This window comes from Delphinus delphis, chromosome 19 (genome assembly GCF_949987515.2).
Source record: "Delphinus delphis chromosome 19, mDelDel1.2, whole genome shotgun sequence".
NCBI lineage: Eukaryota > Metazoa > Chordata > Mammalia > Artiodactyla > Delphinidae > Delphinus > Delphinus delphis.
In genome coordinates, this window is record NC_082701.1 from 21,706,587 (window position 1) to 21,730,142 (window position 23,556).

The window sequence follows — 23,556 nt, forward strand, 5'->3', positions numbered from 1 at the left end:
CTTGGGGGATATTAGCACTAGGGCAATAGGACTCCTGAGTCCCTAGGATTTCTTGTTGCTGTCTCTGCTGAGACTCCTTTTGGACACCCTCCCCACCACAGCTTCAGCCCCCAGCCGGCCAGCACCACCATACTGGCGAGGGAGGGGACTTTCCGTTTGGTTCAAGTCGGCCTGGGACCACAGTGGGGCGAAAAGAGTTAAAGCCGGGTCCCAGGATCACCAGGGCCGTGAAGTTCCGGTGGCCCAAGCTGGAGTGGAATGGGGAGACCAGCTAGGAAGAGCGGTTTGGGACGGAAGAGGGGGGCGGTGCCAGCCATGCTAATCCGCGCTTCAGTTCCATCCGCGCCTGGCATCCACTGGTATACGGCAACCCCCACCCCACCCCGCTCTCAGCCTCTTGGCGGGTTTCTAATCTCCCCCATAATGGGCCACCCTCACCCTAGGCCAGTCGGAGGCTAGCGCCCGCCGGGAGACACATGCGTCTCTTCCGCCGTCCTCCCATTGTCTGTGCGGAGCCAGCGGAGGGGCTGCGAGGGGCGGGGCCGGGGCCGGAGAAGGGAGGGAGGGAGAGAGGGAGAGAGGGAGGGAGAGAGGGAGGGGCGGGTGGGAGCGGAGGGGGCGGGGGGAGATGTTGAGCCTTCAGGGGCCGAGGAGGCGGCGGCAGCAGAGGAGAGAGCGGGAGGAGGGAGGGAAGGCAGGAAGAGGGCAACCGAAGGCTGGGCCAGGTGGCTCGACCGGGTGCTGGCTGCGCTGCTCTCGGTTCCGACGGCCTCTCTCATGCGTTGAGGGCGCCCGGCTGGGCCGGACCGGCGGCCGGAGGGGAGGCTCCTCTCCATGGTCCAGAAGACCAGCATGTCCCGGGGCCCTTACCCATCCTCCCAGGAGATCCCCATGGAGGTCTTCGACCCCAGCCCACAGGTGAGGCGTGGTGGCCGGGATCGAGGGAAGGGGGCCTGTCCCGCGGACCCTGTGGGGTCGGATCGAGGGGGGCCGGGGAAAAAGGGGTTACATGCCCGGCGCCCAGGGGAGAGGGCTGTGCGCCCCCCAGCTCTGCCGGTGAATGATTGATGGGCGCTTGGCCGGGAGTTGTGCTGCGGTTTGGCAGAGCGGGGAGGAGGCGGTCGGGCCGCCTGTCACCCTCGCCTCCTCCTCTCCCACGCGTCAGGGTCTCTGCTGCTCGGGTACCGGCTCCAGTGGGTTGAGAGTGTGGGTGCTGGCGGGGGGACCCGGGGGTTGAAGGAAGCTAGAGGGAGAGCTCAGGCAAAGGGGGGACGCAGAGCACGCTCACGGGCGCCGGGCGGGTGTGGGTGGGGCGGGGGTGGCCGAGGCGGTGGTCAGCGGGCAGTGCCAGCAGGCCTTCAGAGCTGCGGACACTGGCCTTCGAGGGCGGGGAAGGGGCCAGCTCCGGGCCAGGCCCCCGTCCCAGCCACTTCAGCTCCACCCCTATATTGGACCACCTCCCCTCCCCCAACAAACACCCACGTTGTCCCTCCTCCACCCCATCCCCCCAGCCCCAGAAAATGCCTCCAAAGTTTGGAAAGTTGAATGGATGCCAACTCACTGTACTGGAGAGGAAGAAACTGTGTTACCTGGGGGGCGCGGGGATGGGGGTGGTCTGCCGCCCCCCTCACTCACACTTCTCCTGTGCCCCCAGGTTACCCCCAGAAAGGGGTATTCTTGGGTAGGGAGGGTGCCCATGGAGTGACCAGCAAGGTCTGGGGTGGTCGTGCCAGGGGATTTCTCTGGGACGTGTCCTTATCCAACCTGGCAACACCCCAAGGCTAGGATAGCATTAACTCTTTTCTTGCTGTGGTGAGCCTGGAGCAACTGTAACCACCATGATAATGTGGGCACGTGGGGTGCGGGGGTCAGGTCAGACCTAAAAATACCTCCCTTCTCCACCCCAGGCCCCTTGGAGCCTGGGAGGCAGCTGACTGGGGCCTTCCTTTCAGCTGTCCCTTGTCCCTCTGGGTGCCACTCCCTTTTCCTTGCCTGGGATAGTGGTCGTGGTCTGAAAGAGTCTGGGGCTCACTGGGGGAATCCTCTTAAGTTCATAGGGATCCTCAGTCCTCGAGGTTGGAGATACGTCTTGCTGGAGAGAAGGTGATGGGAGGGAGGATTCTCAAAGGGTTCCCAGGTGCCCTTCTCTCCCATCTATCCACCCTCCTCCTTGTACTCAGGCCCAAGGAACCAGAGCCTCTAGCCTGGTCATGGCTTACCTAGCTTCTTTGGCAAAGAAACTCTAGGATGGAGGCTGGGGGCAGGGGCTTGGAGGGCCTGAACCATCAATGATTCCCCCCCACCCCACTCTAGACAGGCTGGGGGCCAATGTGTATATTTGAGTTGGGGAGAGCAAAGAAGTAGCCCCCTTTACAGGAGGCCTGGAAATACCTGAATGGGTGGCTGCGTGAGAGGTCGGGCAGTGTCCACGCCACCGAAGCCAGGAGCCCAGCCTGTGGGACTGAGCAACTCTTCACCAAGGCCCTGCGGGGGCTGTGACCTAGACTCATCTTGGGGCAGGGCCAGGGGACATTTAGATTGCTGCAGCCTGGTGGATATCATGGCGACAGGACGTGGGCATTGGCAGCTGAGGGTTAGAGGGCTTGATCCCTCTTGCCCCCTTGGGGAGAAGTATGATCACTGTGACTGTGAGGACGGGCTGAGAAGAAGTCCTACCAGGTTGGAGGCAGGGTGCTAAATCTGCCCCCATGGGTCAGGGTTGGGGTTAGATGTTTACTTTCCAAATACAGTTCCACGCCCCCTACCCTTCCCTGGGAATCTAGTTTTAGGTCTCCAAGAGCTGAGAGCTGCAACTCCCCTCCCCACTCTGCGAGAAACAAGGCAGGAGTTGGGCATGGGGAAAGCCAAGCTGGGCCTGGGTTGGCGAATCCTCTTCTCTCTGGGGGCCACAGGCACACTCAGCCCCGCTCTGCTCCAGCTGAGGTAGAGAGGGAGGGGAACTTTCCCAGGAGCTCTCTCAGCGCCCCCAGCACTGCAGGCAGCCTCTCCCTTCCCCCTGAGGCCTCTGCCGCCTGCCCAGCGTCTCAATTAGCTTTGCTGCCTAATGAGTCTCCAGCTTCTCACTGCCTCCCCCTTCCCAACCTCTCTGTCTTGGTTTGGGGGTTTCTGTGTGTGCTTCCTAGGGCTCTCTTTCACTGTCCCCCACCCCACGGCTGTGGTCTGGGTTCTCCCTCCCGCTTGGGCTGTACCATCTCAGGAAGAAGCTAGAGGGGCGGGCTGTTGAGATCAGGGAATGATATTTCCAAGGCTTTGCTGTGGTTCTGGGCCTGATGGGATGAGGGTTGGGAAAGGGCCTTTTTGATTCTACTCTTGTCCCTTCCTGGCTTCTCCAGGGCAAATACAGCAAGAGGAAAGGGCGGTTCAAAAGGTCGGATGGGAGCACATCCTCGGATACAACATCCAACAGCTTTGTCCGCCAGGTAATGGGTAGGCTGGGCTGAGAGGAGGGAGATGGCTGGTTGGTGGAGACCAGGATTGGTGAGCTGGGTCTGAGGCTTTCTCCAGGCACCCTCCCCCGTGTCATTTGTCACCTGCCCACAACCACCCCATACCCTTACACCCCATGACCTCCTCTGCATATACTGTCAGCTGTACCCACTCCTTCAGCCCCCACCCAATCCCTCTCCCAGCACCAGACACCAGCCCCTGCTGCCTGCCTACCTGCGTCATCTCATTCAGGGACAGCCTGGCCTGCCTCCTTCTAGCTGGCTTCAGGCTGTCACCCACTCCCCCTGCCGGCTGTCTCCTTCCATGTCCTCCCCCAGAATCTGTGACAGCATGGGGTAGAGGCAGGTCCTAAGAAATGAGGAGCCAGGACATTTGGGTCCCTGGAGCCCTGATTAGGTGTGGGTCAGGGAAACACCCTCCTCACATCCAGATGTGACTTCTTTAATACGCAGAGAGAGAACGTGTGTTGACAGAGGTGGAGGAGAGGCAGGAGGAAGTTGATATTAGAGAGGACTTTAGCCCAGCATCCCTGAGTGAAGGGGGGTAGTGTAGCTGAATGGCTTTCTGGGGTTTTCTATTCTCCCATCAGGAAGATGCTGTTCTCATCTCTGTTCTGTCAACCCCAGGCCATCTCAGGCTCAGGGAGAAGCAGTGAGAGAGCCATGCAGTTGCTATGACTACAGAGCATCTCAACAAAGCCTGGTACCCAAAAAAGGCAAGAGGGGCTTAGGATCAGACAAGGAAAGGAGTACGTTGAAGAAAACATGGGCAGCATATGAGGGCAGAGGACAGTAGGGAAGTCAGCCGTGCCCCCCCCCACCCCGGGCCAGGAGAGAGAGGGTGATGCCAGGCAGATCCACTACAGATTGGAGAGGGGCTCTTCTTTTCACTTCTTCTGTCTCCACGACACTTGGCACATATGAGCCCGGGCCTGACTTGAGAGCGTCAGGAAAGGGGCTCTTCATCCCAGCATCTCCATACAAACACGAAGTCCTTTCTTTGATCTTTCCCTCATCCCCTGTGTTGCAGGACTGGGCCAGGGCCGAGGCTAGGAAGAATGACACTGTGCTCAGTGGAGCCCCTCTTGACAGAAAAGGGCCTCATTCCTTCAGTGTTTGCTGACCCAGGGGATCAAACTCCAGTCTCTAATCCTTCCTCCTCTTAGCTCCCCAGCTCTGACCCCCCGTAGGTGGCAGGGAGTGGGGGGGCAGTCCTTGCCACATCTCTGAGCTAAATATACCCTAGCAGTTTGCACATGTAGCAACTCTGCTTGTAACCTGAGCCCCTTGGGGGAACGGGCAGTTTGGGCCACCCCCTAGGCCAGCAGGGGCAGGCACTGAGGGCGCCGGGATGGAGGCGTCCAACCGGACCCTCGTAGTGGTGAGCTGGGGATGGAGTGAAGGTGGGGGGAGGTGGGAACAGCCCCTCAGGAAAGCTGGTGGGAGGCCTTCACTCCAGCCTGTCTCCTTGCCTCACTGTTTCCTTGTCTCCCGCCATTCTTGGGGGTGTGTGTGTGTGTGTATGCGTGTTTGCGTGTGTGTTGGGGTTAGTAAGTGTCTCTCTGCCACTCCATCTCTGGGTCTGTTCCCCTGGCTCTCCTGGCATCTGTCTTTCTGACTGAGTGCTCCCGTCAGGAGGGGTGGAGAGTGGTAGATTAACTGGTTTTCACTCTCTTTCCTTTGCATCTCTTTTCCAGCTTCTTGTAGTACCCCACCCACCCCCCACCTTTCCCCTCTCCACTCTCCCATTTTCATGATTTGATGGGCAGCTGCTCTCACTGATGCACCAGGGCGCTCTGGGGAGGTGGGAATTGGTCTTCTGTCTTTCCCAGGTTCCCTCCATACGAAGCTAATGGGCATTCCTGGCCAGGTGACCCTTTTCTGTCTTCAGGAAAGAACCCCCTCACCTCTGCAGTCTTGTTCTTTCTTCAGGTCCCCTCCTGCCCTTTGTAGCAACACCGCCGCTGCACGGTCACACAAATCCACACCTCCTGGCTCTTGCCCTCACATGCCCTCAGGGACACAGACACTGAGGGCGTCCACCCGTTCCGCCCCGTATGCACGCACGTGTACCTGTATGCATTCAGTCATACACACCAGGACATACCGTAGAACATACCCTTGAAGTTGCACATCCAAGCACGTCCGTGAATTAGCATGTTCATTCACGCCCTGGGTCTGGACAGGCTATGCGTGTCTTACACTTGTGCCTGCATCACTGAGGGAGTTCCTTGTGCTCTGGGATGGTCGGTGTGATCAAGGCCTGCTTCCTGGCACACCCAGACTCCTGAGGCTGCCTTAACCCTGGCAGCCGGCAGCCCTAGTACTGAGGAAAGGCCTGCTCATGTCCTTCTCTTAACTTGCCTCTTCTTGCGCCACCCCAGGAATCCTGGGTTCTTTTTTGTATCTTATGAGAGCCTGAGGGCTGGGGCTCCCCAGCTTCTGGAAGAGGAGGTAGGATTCTATCTTCCCTCACCCTTGAGCAGAAAATGGCAAATTTTTGTGTGGTCCTAGCCCATGGAGCAGGCTGCCCATTGCCGCCAGTGCCGAGAGCTCAGGCCTAAGCTGGTGGCTACAGCCCCTGGAAGGACTCACTGGGCCTGTGCTGAGTCTGTCTCAGCCGGTGCTGGGGGCAGGGGAGGGAAGGAGGAGCAGGGAGTGGAGACTGTCCCTTGGCACTCCACCCCTGCGCTGTGCCCCTATCAGGTTCCTACCCCTCCCTGGGCCCCAAGCAGCTGTCCTTGGACCTGCCGTAATCCCCTGTTTGCTGCTGTCACCCTTCCTAGGGCCACACTCTCTCCAGGGGCCTGCAGACCTCATTCTCCGGCTCTTCCCACCTAATACCACCTCCTCCTAGCCCTTGTGGTATCATGCTGGGCTGCCTGGGGCTTGAGGCAACCACGACGGGTGCCTTCCGAGGCCCAGGAGCTGGGGAGGCAGCGTTGGCCCTGAGCTGGCCCTGTCTGTTTTCAGGGATCAGCAGAGTCCTATACCAGCCGTCCGTCAGACTCCGATGTGTCTCTGGAGGAGGACCGAGAAGCCTTAAGGAAGGAGGCAGAGCGCCAGGCATTAGCCCAGCTCGAGAAAGCCAAGGTGAGAAAGATGGGAAGGGCTGTGCTGGCATTATTTCCCTTACCCCAGGCCTCAGAGACAGCCTGGACAGACCCAGGGTCAAGTCTTGGCCTAGCCACTTCCTAGCTCATGTACCCCTCTGATGTGCCTCTGCCTTTCACCTGTAAAGTGTAAGCTGTAATACCTGCCTCCTTATGAAGTACAATAAGTGCCTAATTTCTACACATAATAGGAGCTAAACATTTCCACTCATTTCTAGAGTCAAATTTTCTGGGCTCTTATTAGCCGTGTGATATTAGGCAAGTCAGTTAACCTTTCTGAACTTTAGTCTTCTCATTCATTACAATGAATATGGTGGGAGTTCCCCGGCAGTCCAGTGGTCAGGACTCAGCACTTTCACTGCCGTGGCCCCGGGTTCAATCCCTGGTCGTCGGGGAACTATGATTCCACAAGCCACGTGGCGCAGCAAAAAAAAAGAAAAAGAAAAGAAAAAAACCCATAAAATGAATATGGTAATAGTACTTAACTTCATAGGGTTTTTGTAATAAATAAATGAGATAATGGGTGTGAAACATATAACACAGTACCTGTTACACTACACAGTAGCTGCTATCATTATTATTACTATTATTTGTTCTTATTGTTATTGTTACTATTATTATTATTCCTTCTTGGTGTTATTCTAGGCTCTCCCACCACCTATACTTAGCATTCCCTGATGCCCCCCTCCACCCTGAGAGGACTGAGTTCTATGGTTTGCTTTTTTTTTTATTGTGAAATTTAATATATGCAGTAAAAAACTGCATAAGCCATTCAGTATATGTTTTTATTAAAAAAAATTTTTTTGAAGTCTAGTTTATTTACAATGTTGTGTAGTTTCAGGTGTACAGCAAAGTGATTCAGTTATACATATATGTGTATATTCTTTTTCAGATTCTTTTTCATTATAGGTTATTACAAGATTTGGAATATAGTTCCCTGTGCTATACAGTAGGTCCTTGTTGTTTATCTATCTTATGTATAGTAGGGTGTACAGTATATGTTTTAATAAACAATTTACAAAACAAACCTCTCCGTAATCACCACCACAGTCAGGAAGTTGTACATCCCATTGTGATTTAACCCTCTGGTTGTCATCTTCCTCTAGACCAAGCCAGTGGCATTTGCTGTGAGGACAAATGTCGGCTATAACCCATCTCTAGGGGATGAGGTGCCTGTTCAGGGAGTGGCCATCACCTTTGAGCCCAAGGACTTCCTGCACATCAAAGAGGTGGGGAGGATGTGTTGGCATCTGGAGGGAGGGCAGGGTAGTGGGTGCCAGGAGAGGGGCTGTCAGACCTCTAGTGGAAAAAGACTTCTGAGCCAAGCAGAGCTGGGCTAAATCTGCTGTGTGACCTGAGGCAAATCTTTCCACCTCTCTGAGCTTTGCATTTTTCATTGGTAAAATGGGATGGTAATGCCTAGGTCACAAGGCTGTTGGGAGGGTTTGTGATGAGGCCTGTCAGTGGGGTGGCAGTGTGCCAGGCACATGGAGGTGTCAGCATTAACTTCTCTCCCTGCCTTTCCAGGGTAGAGCTGGCACATGGGGGAGGAAGGACTCTCAGAACAGGGATGTGCTTGGGGGTGTGGGTGGTCCATGGCACAAGAGGATGCTGGTTCCGGAGAGTCCTGAGAATTGGGGGCTGTAATCAGAGGCTGGTGCCAGGGCTGTTTGAGGGTGCCGCCCCCTGGGCGGGGTAGGCAAGGCTGGGGGTGGTGTCCCCTGGAGCTGGCTGCTGGCTTGTGCCTCTAATCTCCCTCTTGGTCTCCCCCACCCCACCTGCCGTTGTCGTTTGCAGAAATACAATAATGACTGGTGGATTGGGCGACTGGTGAAGGAGGGCTGTGAGGTTGGCTTCATCCCCAGCCCTGTCAAACTGGACAGCCTGCGCCTGCTGCAGGAACAGAAGCTGCGCCAGAACCGCCTCAGCTCCAGGTGTTTGGCTGGGGCCAGGGCACCTCCGGGAGAGGCCAGCCAGCCAGCCGGGAGTAGGCCCTGAGGGTTGACGCGTTGCCCTGAGGACACAAAACTGTCTGTGGCATCACCAGTGGGGCTGGCAAATGAGGGCGGGGCGCGGGGGGCAGCCTGTGAGAGAACAGATCCCCCACCCTCGCGCCCACCTCCTTTGCTCACGGCTCCATTTGCCTCTCTGCCCACACAGCAAATCAGGTGACAACTCCAGCTCCAGTCTGGGAGACGTGGTGACTGGCACCCGCCGCCCCACGCCCCCTGCCAGTGGTAAGAGCTCCCGCCACCCCACGGGGTCGGGTGGAGCTCCTGGGCGGGGTGGTCTCCCCACTGCCTGTCCCCTCCTTTCCCTGCAGTTGGGGGTACCCCAATCCTGAGTCCTCCAGACACCTCCGGTGGTACCCCCTCCATGAAGAGCAGGACACCCCACAAGCTGGGCCTGTCCCTCAGCGCCCATTCTGTCATGTCTCTACTCTCCCATTTCTTTGGTAGCTCCATCTCTCTGCCTGACTGCCCTGCCCCCTACCCCCCATTCATTTCTCCCAGCCCTGTTCCATTCACCTCTTCTTCTTTCTTTTTTCCCCATCCCATCCCTGCGTTTTGTACTTGTGTCTTCATGTCCATCTCACTCCTCCCCACCTCGCCTCCTTCCTCCCTCATCCTGACTCTGCGGTCCAGGTAATGAAATGACTAACTTAGCCTTTGAACTAGACCCCCTGGAGTTAGAGGATGAGGAGGCAGAGCTCGGTGAGCATAGTGGCTCTGCCAAGACTAGCGTTAGCAGTGTCACCACCCCGCCACCCCACGGCAAGCGCATCCCCTTCTTCAAGAAGGTAATTCTTGCTGGGTTCTTGTGATAGGGGAGGTCAGAGCCCAGTGCTTTGGGGGGGGAGGGGGCTGGAATGGTTTCCGACGTGGTCTCAGCCTGATTCTGTGGGAATCAGGCCTTCCTGCCAAGGAGGAGGGAAGGGTAGAATGACACCGAGGATAGGCACGTCTGTCTCCACACACAACTCCACCCTGGCCCACTTCCCTGGAAGGGATGGTTCTTGCAGTGGAAGCACCCTTTCTCTTGGAAGGCTGCCCCCGCCCCTCAACTGAAAGCAGGGTCTGGGTCATGAGACCTGACTTTTCCCCCTCACTGCCAGTGGGTTAGGCCGTGTTTGCCCCCACTGCCACATGTGAAGGGGAAGGTGGAATGGTGACCTTCTTGGCCCTTTCCGGACTCCACGGGGCTCGGGTGGGCACACGGGGATCTCCTGGCTGCAGAGCAGGACCCAGAAAGGGGGTACAGGATGTCTGAACATTCCCAAGTTCACTGGACTGGCTGTCAGTCCTGCGCCCAGCCCTGATCCAGGGCCACCTCTGGCTCCCCCTTGGCACGGGGTCCCGTCCCCTCTCTCTGGCTCTGTCTGTCACTAACACGCATGCCTTGTTATCTCTCCTCGTCTGCCCGCTCTCCCTCCCTCTCTTGTCCTGGCTCCTCCCTTGCCCTCTGCCCCTGCCTGGGTACCTTCCCCTTTCTCCTCCCCCGCCCTCCTCTTGGCAATCTCTGGACCCAGCCAAACAGAAGCAGAAGTTGGTGAGTATCACAGCTTTCTGTGTCCCCCTCCCCACCCCCTGGGATGAGCTAGGGGGACCTTCTAACACCCATTCCCATATCTGCCCCCCTTTTCCCCAACCCTTCCTCGCCATGCCTCCCCACCCCCGCCCCGATCCCCACATCTGGACTTTGGGACCAGGGGGAGGAAAGGATGCATGGGGGAGCCTGGAGGTGGGGGAAGAGGGGCTAATGCCATCTCCACTCTGGGGTTTCCCCTCCCTGCTTCCCCCCCCAGACAGAGCATGTGCCCCCCTATGACGTGGTACCTTCCATGAGGCCCATCATCCTGGTGGGACCGTCGCTCAAGGGCTATGAGGTAGGAGCCCCTAGAGGCGAGTGGACCCAGAGGGGCCCAGACCTCCGGAAAGACTCCATAGACAGGTCTTCAGACCCCAGAGAGATCCCCCAGCAGGGCCCTCCCAGGGTTTCTTCCCCAGAGGGCTACATACCTTCAGAGACACCCCCCTCCATGGGGGGCCCAACCCCCAGGGAGACCCCAGAAGGGTCTAGTCCTCTCAAAAGAGCCCCAGAGAAGTCCTCCCAGAGATCCCACCTAAAAGGATCTTTGCAATCAGAGACCCCAGTGGAGGCCCCTCAGACTCAAAAGGACTGCCCCCTCCCCACAACAGGGACTTCCTCATCTCAGGGATTTAAGAAGAAAATGGAATGTCAGGGGGCAAATACCTAGCGGTCCACCTTCCCTGAGGGGCTTTAAACACCTGACTTCTCCTCCCCCCACCCCACCCCCCAACCTCAGGTTACAGACATGATGCAGAAAGCTTTATTTGACTTCTTGAAGCATCGGTTTGATGGCAGGTAAGACCCTGGGAGCTGGCTCTCCGCTCCCACTGTGGTTCTCTGCTGCTGGGGATGGGCAGGATGGCTGGAAGGACAATCCTGGAACTCTTGGACTGAGGGATAAGAGGCTGTCCTGGAGCCTGGGGAGCAGGCAGGGCATTCTAGGCCACCCTGACCCCTGGCTCCTCTTGTCCCATCCCCCAGGATCTCCATCACTCGTGTGACAGCGGACATCTCCCTGGCTAAGCGCTCAGTCCTCAACAACCCCAGCAAACACATCATCATCGAGCGTTCAAACACACGCTCCAGCCTGGGTGAGCCCACCCCGTAACCCCACCCGCACCCCTGCTCTGGGGCCAGATGTGGGGGGGGAGGGGGCATCTCCGGAAATGCTCTGTTTGCCCACGGCCTCCTGGGAGGCCCCCTTACATTTCCGCCTGCCCCATGACTCCATTCCCCCAGCTGAGGTTCAGAGCGAGATCGAGCGAATCTTCGAGCTGGCCCGGACCCTTCAGTTGGTTGCCCTGGATGCCGATACCATCAACCACCCAGCCCAGCTCTCCAAGACCTCACTGGCCCCCATCATTGTTTACATCAAGATCACCTCTCCCAAGGTGGGTGCAGGAGTCTGACCCTATTGGAGACAGGAGTGCTCTGGTTGGGCTGCCTGTGTTTAAACCCCAGGTGCTGCTTACTAATCGTGTGGCTTAATCTCCTCGAGCCCAGATTCCCTGCTCTGTCGAACTCCATTGTCTGGATATTGTGAAGATTCAACCTAATGCGAATACTTAGCACTTAGCAAAGGGTCTGGTATAATATACCTGGTCATGTTTTTTGTTTTGTTTTTTAAAGCATTTATTTATTTATTTATTTGTGGCTGCGTTGGGTCTTCGTTGCTGCGCGTGGGCTTTCTCTAGTTGTGGTGATGGGGGCTACTCTTCGTTGCGTTGCACGGGCTTCTCATCGCAGTGGCTTCTTTTGTTGCGGAGCACGGGCTCTAGGCGCACGGGCTTCAGTAGTTGTGGCATGTGGGCTCAGTAGTTGTGGCTCACGGGCTCTAGAGCGCAGGCTCAGTAGTTGTGGCTCGCGGGCTCTAGAGCGCAGGCTCAGTAGTTGTGGCTCGTGGGCTCTAGAGCACAGGCTCAGTAGTTGTGATGCACGGGCTTAGTTGCTCCGCGGCATGTGGGAGCTTCCCAGACCAGGGACAGAACCCATGTCCCCTGCATTGGCAGGCGGACTCTTAACCACCACGCCACCAGGGAAGTCCCCCTTTTCATGTATTAACTATTTTAAATATTATTAGGGTCATGCTGGCCAGTCCCCTGTCTCTACTTTGTTGACTTCTCCTGAGTCCAGAAAACAGAAAGAATTCTGTGCTTTCTGTCCCAGTGTCACGCAGCTGCTTGGTGGCTGGGAAAAGACCTTTCCTGTCTTTCGATTTCAGCCCTTTTTGCTGCACTGCCTTCATGTAGGCCTCGATAGAGATGAAATTGGTAGGAAGGCTGATTTACTTTCTGGTCATATAGTGGCTCCGTTAGTTTTCCCTCCTAGACATTAGTAGGGGTTTGAGAAACATGGAAGGTGAGCTTAGGTGAAGGATTTGAAATGAGAAGACAGTATGGGGTTCAAATCCTAGCTCTGATTGGCTTATTTTTATTTAATTAATTAAATCTTGGTTTTGGTTTTTTGGGTTGTATTTTATTGAGCTTGTGATCTTGGGGGGATTATTTAGCCTTTGCACCTCAATTTCTTTTTTTTTTTTGCGGTACGCGGGCTTCTCACCGCTGTGGCCTCTCCCATTGCGGAGCACAGGCTCCGGACGCGCAGGTTCAGCGACCATGGCTCACGGGCCCAGCCGCTCCGCGGCATGTGGGATCTTCCCGGACCGGGGCACGAACCCATGTCCCCTGCATCGGCAGGCGGACTCTCAACCACTGCACCACCAGGGAAGCTCCTGCACCTCAATTTCTTTACCTACAAAATGGGAATTATAATCATTCTCATATGTTATTATTGAGAGGGTTGGAGGTAATGATGTAAAGAGCCCAGAGTTCTGTCTGACTGATGAAGGCAACCAGAGGTGGTAACTGTTAACATCTCATGCTAGCACCCAGTTTCTTGTTTTCTTTTTTTTTAATATTTATTTATTTGGCTGCTCTGGATCTTAGTTGCGGCACACGGAATCGTCATTGCCACCTGTGGGATCTTCGTAGCAGCACACGGGATCTTTTAGTTGCGGCATGCGGGATCTAGTTCCCCAACCAGGGATCGAACCCTGGTCCCCTGTGTTGAGAGTCTTAACCACTGGACCACCAGGGAAGTCCCTGAGCACCCAGTTTCTTAAGCTTTCTGAGTCCTAAGTTTCTAATAAGCATAAAAGGGGTGATGGGATTTAAGTACTTCCTGGGGTGGTTGAAAGGATCAAATGAGACAATGGCTGCAAAAACACTTTGTGAACTAGAAAGTTAACAGACACTTCCATTGCCCCCACTGAGCACTGACTGAGGTTAAGGGTGGGGACTCTGGAATCAGACTGCCTGAGTTTAGGTACCAGTGCCACCAGTTACCGGCTCTGTGCTCTTTAGGCAAGTCACCTAACTTCTCTATGTTTCTGTTTCCTCACCTGCAAAATAGGAATCCTCAAATGGTGCTTGTGAAGATTAAATAAACAAATTAACCGTGCAAAGTGCCTGGTACCTACTAAGCACTGTATCTATTCTATTTTTTTTTTTTTAGATTTTTATCTTGAAATAATTGCAAATTTACGGAAGAGTTGTAAGAATAGTAGGACTATCTTTGAATTCACTTCACTCACATTCACTACTTTTTTAACAGCTTTATTGAAATAAAATTCACATGCCATTCAATTCAGCCATTTAAAGTATACAATTTAATTTTTTTCAGACTCACTAATTTTGAACATTTTGCCACTGCTTTATGTATGTATGTATTATGTATATGTGCGCTTATATATGTGTATCTTTTTTCCTGAACTATTAGAGAGTAAGTTGTAGATATTGTATGCCTTTATCCCTAAATATTTCAACATGTATTTCTTAAGAACAAGGATATTAACTTACATAACCACAGTACAATTGTCAAATTTAAGAAATCTTATCTAAAATACTGTCCATCTTCAGTTTTCACCAGTTGTCCCAATAATGCCCCTTATAGCAATTTCCCCTTCAATCCAGGATCATGTGTTGCATTTAGTTGTCATATCTCTTTATAGTCTTTAAGCTGAAAATTTTCCTCAGCCTTTCTTGGATTTTCATGACACTGACATTTTTTTTTTTTTTTTTCTGCGGTACGTGGGCCTCTCACTGTTGTGGCCTCTCCCATTGCGGAGCACAGGCTCCGGACGCGCAGGCTTAGCGGCCATGGCTCACGGGCCCAGCCGCTGCGCGGCATGTGGGATCTTCCAGGACTGGGGCACGAACCCGTGTCCCCTGCATCGGCAGGCGGACTCTCAAACCACTGCGCCACCAGGGAAGCCCCATACACTGACATTTTTTAAGAGTACAGATCACTTATTTTGTAGATTGTTCCTCGGTGTGGGTTTGTCTGATGTTTCCCCATGACTAGATTTAGGTTTTACGTTTCAGGTAGGAACATCACCAAAGCGATGTGTCCTTCTGAGTGCGTTGCATCAGGAAGCACAGGATGTCGGTTTGTTGTATCATTGGTGCTGTTAACTTTGATCACTTAGTTAAGGTTGTAGCTTTATGTGTAGCTATTATCATCATTATTACTGTTATCATTGAGATGAGAATAATAATAGTGGCTGCATAATGGCATTATTGTCAGGACTAAATGAATTGATTGTGTAAAAAGCACAGAATAGTGCCAGGACATAGCACACGTCCCTATAAAGGACGGCTACTGCTGCTAACGTGGAGGGGAAGTTGGCCCAGAGAATGAAGCCTATAAAGGTTACAGGGGTTGGGAAGGAGAATCACTGCCCTTCATTACAGCCACTGCTGGAACTTCCCAGGACAGGCTGGCATGAGACCCAGGAGAGAGCCTGAGCACTGTGTAGGATGGACACAGGACTGGTGAGGTCATTTCTGAAGAGGCGGCCAGGGCTGAGAGTCATGGAACATCCCCTGGCCCCGATACTGTCTCTCCACACTGGCTCCAGCCAGGACCTGCCTCTCCGGCTTGGTGCATTGCAGGGTCCCTCTAGCTCCTCTTCTCCCCCCACAAACCAGGTTCTTCAGAGGCTCATCAAGTCTCGAGGGAAGTCTCAGTCCAAACACCTCAATGTGCAAATAGCAGCCTCGGAGAAGCTCGCGCAGTGTCCTCCCGTGAGTGCTCAGACCCAGGGGAAGGGAAGGGGCAACGTTTGGGTTCTCCACGTGTCCTCTGGCCTGCTTGAGAGAGTGACCGGGAATGCCTGGGCGGGGTCCAGAGATGCAGGGAAAAGAGTGCTGGATGTTCAAGTCCCAGAAGCACCACTTCTCTGTGGGGAGTTAAGCCCCTCTCCACGCCTTGGTTGCCTTATATTTAGAATGAGGGAGTTGGAGTATCGGGGTACCAAGACCTCTTGTAGTTCTGTCGATTTATATGTCTAAGAGCCCTCCTCTTCCTGGACATCCAGAGGTTTCTTTTTAACTTTGTCCTTCAACCCCTTGACTCCACCCACTGCCCCAGGCCACACCCTCACCCCTTGGTCTAGCCCAGCTCATCCCAGCCCTGCCCTTAACCCCGCCTCCACAGGAAATGTTTGACATCATCCTGGATGAGAATCAACTGGAGGATGCCTGCGAGCATTTGGCCGAGTACTTGGAAGCCTACTGGAAGGCCACACACCCGCCCAGCAGCACTCCGCCCAATCCGCTGCTGAACCGCACCATGGCTACTGCAGCCCTTGCTGCCAGCCCTGCCCCTGTCTCCAACCTCCAGGTACAGGTGCTCACCTCACTCAGGAGAAATCTCAGCTTCTGGGGAGGGCTGGAGGCCTCGCAGAGGGCCAGGGCGGTGCCCCAGCAGCAGGAGCACACCGTGTAGGTGCCCCGCCCACGTCCCCTCCCGCCCAGGGCTCGGAACTGAGGAACTGAGCACAGTGAACGTGGGCAAGGAAGGGAAGAGTTTTATTTTGTAAAAAATGTGGTGAGTGGCAGCTTCTGGTGTCTGTGGTTTTTGATGGGATTGGGGCTGGCTGGTGGGGCCTCCCTGGGCCTGGTCTCAAAGGACCATATCTGCGGCCCTGGGGGCTTTTGCCTTGGGGGCCTTGTAGGATAAGTGACCAGGAAGAAACAGGAAAATCAATATGTTTGCTGGACTCTACACCCATTTTAGACCCAACAGAGGTCACAGCATTTTAGACGCAGCAGACCAAGGGCCCTGAGACGCAGGGAATCCCACAGAGCAGGGCCGTTCAAACCAGAGAAACTGCCCCCTCCTCCAGAGCCCTAATCTCGGGAGACTTCTCGGTAGGGACCCAAAGCGAAGCATCTTCCATGAGTTGAACCTTCCATCCTTCTCCCAGTTAAACAGATTCCAGGAAAGACCCTCCTGTGGGTTCTCCACCCTGCCTTGATCTCCCCCCATGGGAGCCAAGGCCTGTCTCTGAGGTCAAACCATTAAGTATTGGGTTCCAGATTAGAACCAGAAGAAACCCATGAAATCATTCTAGACCACTGCTAAGCATTCTTGATCTCCTGCCATGGGAGCCAAGGCCTGTCTCTGAGGTCAAACCATTAAGTATTGGGTTCCAGATTAGAACCAGAAGAAACCCATGAAGTCATTCTAGACCATTGCTAATCATTCTTGATCTCCTCCCATGGGAGCCAAGGCCTGTCTCTGAGGTCAAACCATTAAGTATTGGGTTCCAATTAGAACCAGAAGAAACCCATGAAGTCATTCTAGACCATTGCTTTTCAAATTTGTTTTCAGCACCAGAGCCCACTTGTTCACTGAATCTTATGTGGAAGCTCAGTATGTAGACAAGGCATCCTTGCTCTGCTCAGAGGGAGCTAGTGGCTTGGCCTCCATTTCACTTCCACGGGGACCCCTGAAGCACTCTGTGCCCTGTCCACCCACCCCAGATCTCCAGGGAATAGTTTGGAAATTGCTGCTCTAGTCTAATCCCCATCACACCACCACAGAGACACTGGGCCATTGAGACGGGAGTCACTTGCTCAGGGTCACACAGCTTGAAGTAGCAGGGAATGGGGCTAGAACCCAGGTCTCTTTGCACGCTACCCAGCAGCCTCTACGGCCATCTTCATGTAGCATCTGGTGCTGAGGACATTGGGCCATCTCATTGTTGCCAGTGGGGGATAAAGACCCATCAGCCTTCCCCAGCCTGCAGCTTTGAGTCTTTGTTGGGGGCAGGGGAGGAATCCTATCAACCTTGGAGACTCTGTCATCTGACTAGGCAATGGGGTGGGGGGAAGTGTGGGGTTCCGGAGGCCTGTGATTAGGGTCTGGTTGGGCTGAAGGAGCTGGCTGAAATCCCCCCCTTAGTATATTTGGGAAACGGGGGCAATGACTAACCCAATCAACCACTAACGAGTGGCAATACTAATGAGCTGTTAATGATGATTTAGCCCAAGACAGCATTAATGTGTGCCTTGAGGAATTGATGACTAATTGTTCGTGGGCTCTCTACCATGGTTACCAGGAGAGTTCACGCCTTCACCCACCTTAGGAAGGTCCGGTGCCCCCTCTCCTAGTGGAGGAGCAAATGCCTTGAATTCTGTCCTCTGGCTCTCTGGCTGGGCTCCAGAGCCGTTTGCCGGCTGCCCATCCCCTAGGGTCAGCACCCTCCTCTCCTTCAGCCAGGCTGGGTGTCTTGGTGCCCTCACTAACCTGCCTTGCTTTGTTGTGTTTCTCTCACTCCTGCCTGATCTGCATGGTGTGTGCCGTCTGCCTGCTAACCAGGGACCATACCTTGCTTCCGGGGACCAGTCACTGGAACGGGCCACCGGGGAGCACGCCAGCGTGCACGAGTACCCGGGAGAGCTGGGCCAGCCCCCAGGCCTTTACCCCAGCAGCCAGCCGCCAGGCCGGGCGGGCACCCTGCGCGCACTGTCCCACCAAGACACGTTTGATGCCGACACCCCTGGCAACCGAAACTCTGCCTACACGGAGCTGGGAGACTCGTGTGTGGACATGGAGACTGACCCCTCCGAGGGGCCAGGGCTTGGAGACCCTGCAGGGGGCAGCACCCCACCAGCCCGACAGGGATCCTGGGAGGATGAGGAAGACTATGAAGAGGAGCTGACCAACAACCGGAACCGCGGCCGGAATAAGGCGCGCTATTGCGCGGAGGGCGGGGGTCCAGTCCTAGGACGCAACAAGAATGAGCTGCAGGGTTGGGGGCGGGGCGTCTACATCCGCTGAGAGGCGGGGGCCACACAGTGGGAGGAAGGGCTCTGAGCCCAGGGGAGGGGCGGGACAGAGGGGCTCACCACTGCGGATGTATCTTGCCTCCAGGGGGCGCTGTCCCCCTCCTTTCAGATGCCTTTGCTCAATGTTCGGGGTTTCTTTGGTGGTAGCATTCCAACCAGCTCCTGAGACTCCCTTAAGCCTCAGCGGTAGGTTTTTACCTACATGTTGTGGGTGCATGGGGGGGATGACAACCTTCCTGCAGTATCCCCTTCCCCACCTCAGGGGGCTCTCTCCCCTCGCCCAGAGAAAAGGTGCAGTTCCTTAACTCCTTCTACTCCAGGCTTTAAATGAGTGTCCTAAAATGGGGTGGCCCTTTCTTTTTCCAACCTGGAGTATTTGGGAAGGGTAGGGGGGCTTTTCCTGGTGAGGGAGACCACAGACTCTTTCCCATGAGGGCTGTCTTCCCCAAGCCCCAGATCCAGGGTCCTTCACCATGCCCACCCCTCCCCCTAGCTTCCTGGCAGCATTGTCTGGGAGGTGAAAGTTACAGCATTGGAAACCCCACCGGGATCTCGTCTTCGGGAGTGGTCTGGGTAGAAGCTGGCACGCATCAGATGTAGTGCCCTGTGCCCGCCCAGGACCTAGAACCCTGAGGAGGGGGCAACCCGAGATGCTGCTACCCCCACCACCACCTCCATGCCTCAAGGCTTTGCCTACCCCAGGAATGAGCTTTGCCTACAACATCCCTTGCCTGCAGCCATCAGAAGAGGGGGCCCCTCTCCATCTGAGCCCCCCCATCCCCTTGTCACCTGGGTGTGGAGCCCATGGAACACTCTGGTCCAGCTCATTTTGAAACCAAAAAACTGCTTCACTTTCACCCTGAGGCCCCAGGGGAGAGGGTAATTGTCACCCCTGGGGCCTCAGGACCTCGGATCCCCCCGGGGGGCTTAGCTGCTGCTGCTGCTGCTCTGTATCTGCCTCTTGTGATCCCGTCCTTTACCCATGTCCACGACCCCCAGGAGAGGCCTTGGTACCCCCTCTGCCCTGGATCGTCCCTCCTGCCTAGCATCCCGTAGCCCAGCAGCCCCGTCCCCCACCCCCACCAGCACCCAGCTGGGCCAGAGAGAGCCGATTGTGCCAACGAGGACTGGGCCCTGCCCGGCTGCCCGCCTCAGGGATGGGTGCCTCATGCCTGTCTCGCCACCTCCTGTGCCAATGTTGTCCCACCCCCCCACCCCCACCCGGGGGTGGGGTGCAGCTTCCACTTACTGGTTAGAAGAGACCACTGCCCAACCTTTCCCCTTCCTGTCTGGTGTCCTGTGCCCCCATCTGTCTGTCTGTTCGTCTGTACTCCCCTAGGAGAAGTATTTTGCCACATATAAAACCGCCATCCTGTCCTTTGCGGCCACCTCCTGAGCCTGCTTATTTGTTCCCGCCGCACGGTTGCCAGCCTAGGTGTGTGGGAGCTGCCGATGTGCAGGGAGGGAGAGTGAAGGGGTGGGTGCAGGAATAAAGCCGTGGCCAGTCTTGGCTCTGCTCAGCCCCCAGCCCCATGCCTGTCCGGTCCGTCTCCCCATAAGTAGAGCCAGGGAAAACTGCAAGCTGAGACGGGAAGTGGGGTGCCCTGGGTTTTGTTCAGGGGGTCAGATCCAGAGCCACTGGCACACTGTCTTAGAGGCCCGTGCTTGCTTCTCTGCTCCTGTGGCCTCAGCTGCTCCCCAGCTTCCCAGGGAGGGATGGGCTGAGCTTCCGGCTCCCTCCACTGATGCCTCCACAACTACCCACCCCAGGCCCTGCTAACCAGCCTGGTGGGAGGGGAAGAGGTCTGTTTGTGGGGAAGGGCAGAGAATCAGGAACCCCCATCCCAGTCCCAGACTGAGAGAAAGATCAAAAGCCAGGAGGAAAGTCAGCACGTGACAGTGCCCGTTCCTGCCACCATCAGCTGGCCGGATGTGGACTTGTGATGGTTGATCCTTCCTGCTGTCGCCTGTATCCTGCCTCACCCAGCACGCACAAACCATTTCTCCACTCTCATGGTTCTTGTTTTTGGGGTGGTGGACCTGAATGCTCCTGTGCAAAGTGTGTGTGTAGAGGGCAACAGACGTCAGGACCCTCCAGATGAGGGGTTAGCAAACCCAAGGAAAGAGGAACTGGGAAGGCCCACAGGTCGAGTGACTGGCCCATGGTCAACAGGGAGGTGATGGCAAAGCCCGCACTGCTGGGACTGGAGCCCAGTCTGCCTGCCATCATAGTGCTCCTCCCACTGCCTTTCAATGGAATCGATCTTTCTTTCCTGTGTTTATTCATTGAGCAAACATTTATCGAGCATCTACTATGTACCAGGCACAAGTCTAAGTGGGAGCTACAGACAATTCAGGACAGCACAACGAGCTCTCTGATGTGGGAAGCAGTGGGTCCTGAGGGAACCTGGAAGAGGGGTCCCTGCCTTAACCTGGGGAGATCAGGGGGTGCTTCGTGGAGGAGGTGAGGCTTGAGTGGAGTCTAGAAGGCTGGTTAGGAATTAACCTGGGCAGAGAAGGAGGGGAAGGGTTCAAGGCAGAGGAAATAGGTGACACGCATGACACGTTCTTGGCACTTGGCTAGCAAAGTGTGCTCTCAAGGTGGTGGTAAGAGAGGGGTCATCGGGAGTAAGTCACAGGGGCCTTGAGTCACATTAGGGAGTTTGGGCTTTGTCCTCAGGCTGGTGTGCAGAAACTGAAGGACTGTAAGCAGTGATGGTCAGATTGTCTCGGTTGCAGTTTGGAGCATAGATCGGAGGGGGGGGGGGGGCTAGCTTGGAAACAGCTGCAATGCTCCAGGTGAAAAATGAGGAGGGTTTTCAGTGGAATGGGGAAGGAGGCGGTGGCTGCCAGAGACATCTAGCAGTTACGATTGAGAGCTCTTGGAGAGTGATTGGAGGCAGCTAGTGAGAAAAAAGGAGGCATCTGGGGTGACTGTGGGTGAGGGTCTTCCCAGACATAGAGGAAGCAGGTGAAAAAACAGGTCAGAGGCAGAAATGATACTTAGCTTTGGACAAGGTGGGTTTAAGGTGCATGTGGGAGAACGTCCAAGAGGAGAAGAGCAGAAAACAGGCTTGGTCTGGGGCTGCACAGAGGAACTCCATCTGCAGTGGACCCTGGTACTTTAAAATCAAAGGCAGAGCTCATTAGCTTCAGTTTACAGATAAAGCTCAGCGAGGTTAAGCAGTCTGTCCATAGTAACACAGCCATCAAGCAAGGACAGGAACTGAGACCGGATTTCAAGTTCTGTGGTGTCCGTGACCCCCAAGTCTCGTGCTAATTCTCCTGACCCAGGATGCCCTAGCTTCTGCAAGGGAAGGGGTGCAGGGGAAGAGGAGGCAGGTGTCTGAGTATGTTTCTGTCTTCTCTCCACGTGCCTTCTGCCTGAAATTACATTTGCCCAGAACTTGCCAGCAGAGGCATTTCTAGGTGGCTTAGAGATATTGAGAGATGAGGAGAGACTTATTTTTTAATATTTATTTATTTACTTATTTATTTGGCTGCGCTGGGTCTTAGCTGTGGCATGTGGGATCTTCAGTGGTGGCATGTGGGATCTAGTTCCCTGACCAGGGATCGAACCCGGGCCCCCTGCATTGGGAGTGCAGAGTCTTGCCGCTGGACCACCAGGGAAGTCCCTGAAGAGAGAGACTCTTGTCTCCTGGTAACCAGAAGCCCTCAACCAGCACACAATAAGCACGTTGGTGGTTGTCAACTGGTGAGGATTTCCACAACCGTGAAGTCGGCTGGGACTAGGCCCAGAGAGGCTGGTGCTCTGACCGCAGCCACCTCAGGGACTCAGGAACGGAGATGCTGGGGACCCCTCCTATCTCCCTCCCTGACCAGCTGCTTCTGTCTTTTGAGTAGGTTCTACACTAGAGTGAGCTGAGGTCGGAGAGACTGAAGGTTTCCACCATTGTAAAAGTGAGCTGAGGTGAGGCCACCAGGGCCTGGGAGCAGGGTGGAAAGCAGTGTGGTTTCCAGCCCAGTACCCTTGACAAAAATCTTGTCTTAGCCCCGGTAATCACATCCTCAGAGACGTGTGCCTCAGCTCCCTTCTAAATCAGGCCTTCCAGCCTACTGTCTCTCAGGGTTGTTTTTTGGGTTTTGGTGCGTGTATTTGTCTCCCGAACTAGATGGCAAGCTCCCGGACACAGTCTGTTTTGTCTGCTTGGCATGTTCCTAATTCCTGACTCACGCTTGTCAAATGAATGAGTAAATGAATGAGTACCCCCTAGGATCCAGGCTCTGGGCCTCACAGCAGAGGCAGCTCTTGTCTGTTTACTGAATGTGCTCCAGCGAGCAGAACGTCACTTTCAATTCTGCTATTGATGGTGGGGTCAGGGTGCACTAAGAGGTTCCTTCCCGCCTCCCCTCCAGGAAACAGATGGTAAAAATGCTTTAAACATTGCTGCTTCCCCTATCACCCTCTGCGCCCCTATCCTACTCCACCCAGATGCAGCCCCAGCTCCTTTTTAACGAGGGCTGAAACGGAATCAGCCCAGATGGGCTCTGGTAGTCAGTTCTCCTTCCTTGTAACTCTGGGCACCACCATGGGTGGGATGAAATTTCTGTATTTAGTGAGCTGTTCCCTCTTCTCTCCACAAACTTCCCAGCCTTCCTCAATCCTCTTCAACTTATGCTCATATTCCTTTTTTTAATACTCCAAAGACCATTTCTCAGGCTGTAACTTAACTTACGGCCCTTCAATCCAATAACAACACATCCTCACTGTATGCCAGGCGCTGGCTCGGGCAGGCAGTGGGGGTGGGGTACACAGATGAGCATGACATGACCCCGCCCTCTAAGACTCACAGTTTTTGGTGTTTTTGGCCACACCTCATGGGATTTTAGTTCCCCCACCAGGGATCCAACCCAGGCCCTTGGCAGTGAGAGTGCGGATCCCTAACCGCCGGACTGCCAGGGAATTCCCTAGGACTCACAGTTGCCTGGAGAAAGCAGACGTGCCAGTTATCATCTCAGGGTAGAAAGAAGTCCCATTTAGTTGGAGAACCAGGCCAGGGCTTGGGAAGTAGGTGGCTTTTATGGCAGGCACCTAAAGGGACAGAGGAACCCACCTTTCTGAGGTGGTGAAGGACATTCAGGTGGAGGAAATAGAGAAGCAAAATCATAGCTGGGCCTGTGTGGGCAAGGACCATGGACGCAGAGCATGGGGGGGGGAATAACCTGCAGACGCAGGTGGGGGTTGCTCATGGTGGCTCTTCAATGTCAGGTGAGGAGACTGACCTGACT

At 55.0% G+C, this 23,556-nt stretch overlaps 1 protein-coding gene across 2 annotated transcripts; it reads left to right on the plus strand.

The window, feature by feature from the left end:
- The first annotated feature begins 661 nt into the window (after positions 1-661).
- On the plus strand, positions 662-19,759 carry CACNB1 (calcium voltage-gated channel auxiliary subunit beta 1). Of its 2 annotated transcripts, XM_059997313.1 has the most exons (14): positions 662-918; positions 3,354-3,440; positions 6,441-6,560; positions 7,687-7,809; positions 8,378-8,514; positions 8,741-8,817; positions 10,110-10,129; positions 10,386-10,466; positions 10,908-10,966; positions 11,153-11,262; positions 11,411-11,562; positions 15,160-15,255; positions 15,668-15,853; positions 17,837-19,759. In XM_059997313.1, the coding sequence occupies exons 1-14, from the start codon at positions 835-837 to the stop codon at positions 18,296-18,298; spliced, it is 1,794 nt and encodes a 597-aa protein (XP_059853296.1). In that variant the 5' UTR covers positions 662-834; the 3' UTR covers positions 18,299-19,759. The 2 variants fall into 2 exon arrangements, with proteins under 2 accessions (XP_059853296.1, XP_059853297.1); XM_059997314.1 differs by lacking the exon at positions 10,386-10,466.
- Positions 19,760-23,556: the final 3,797 nt, after the last annotated feature.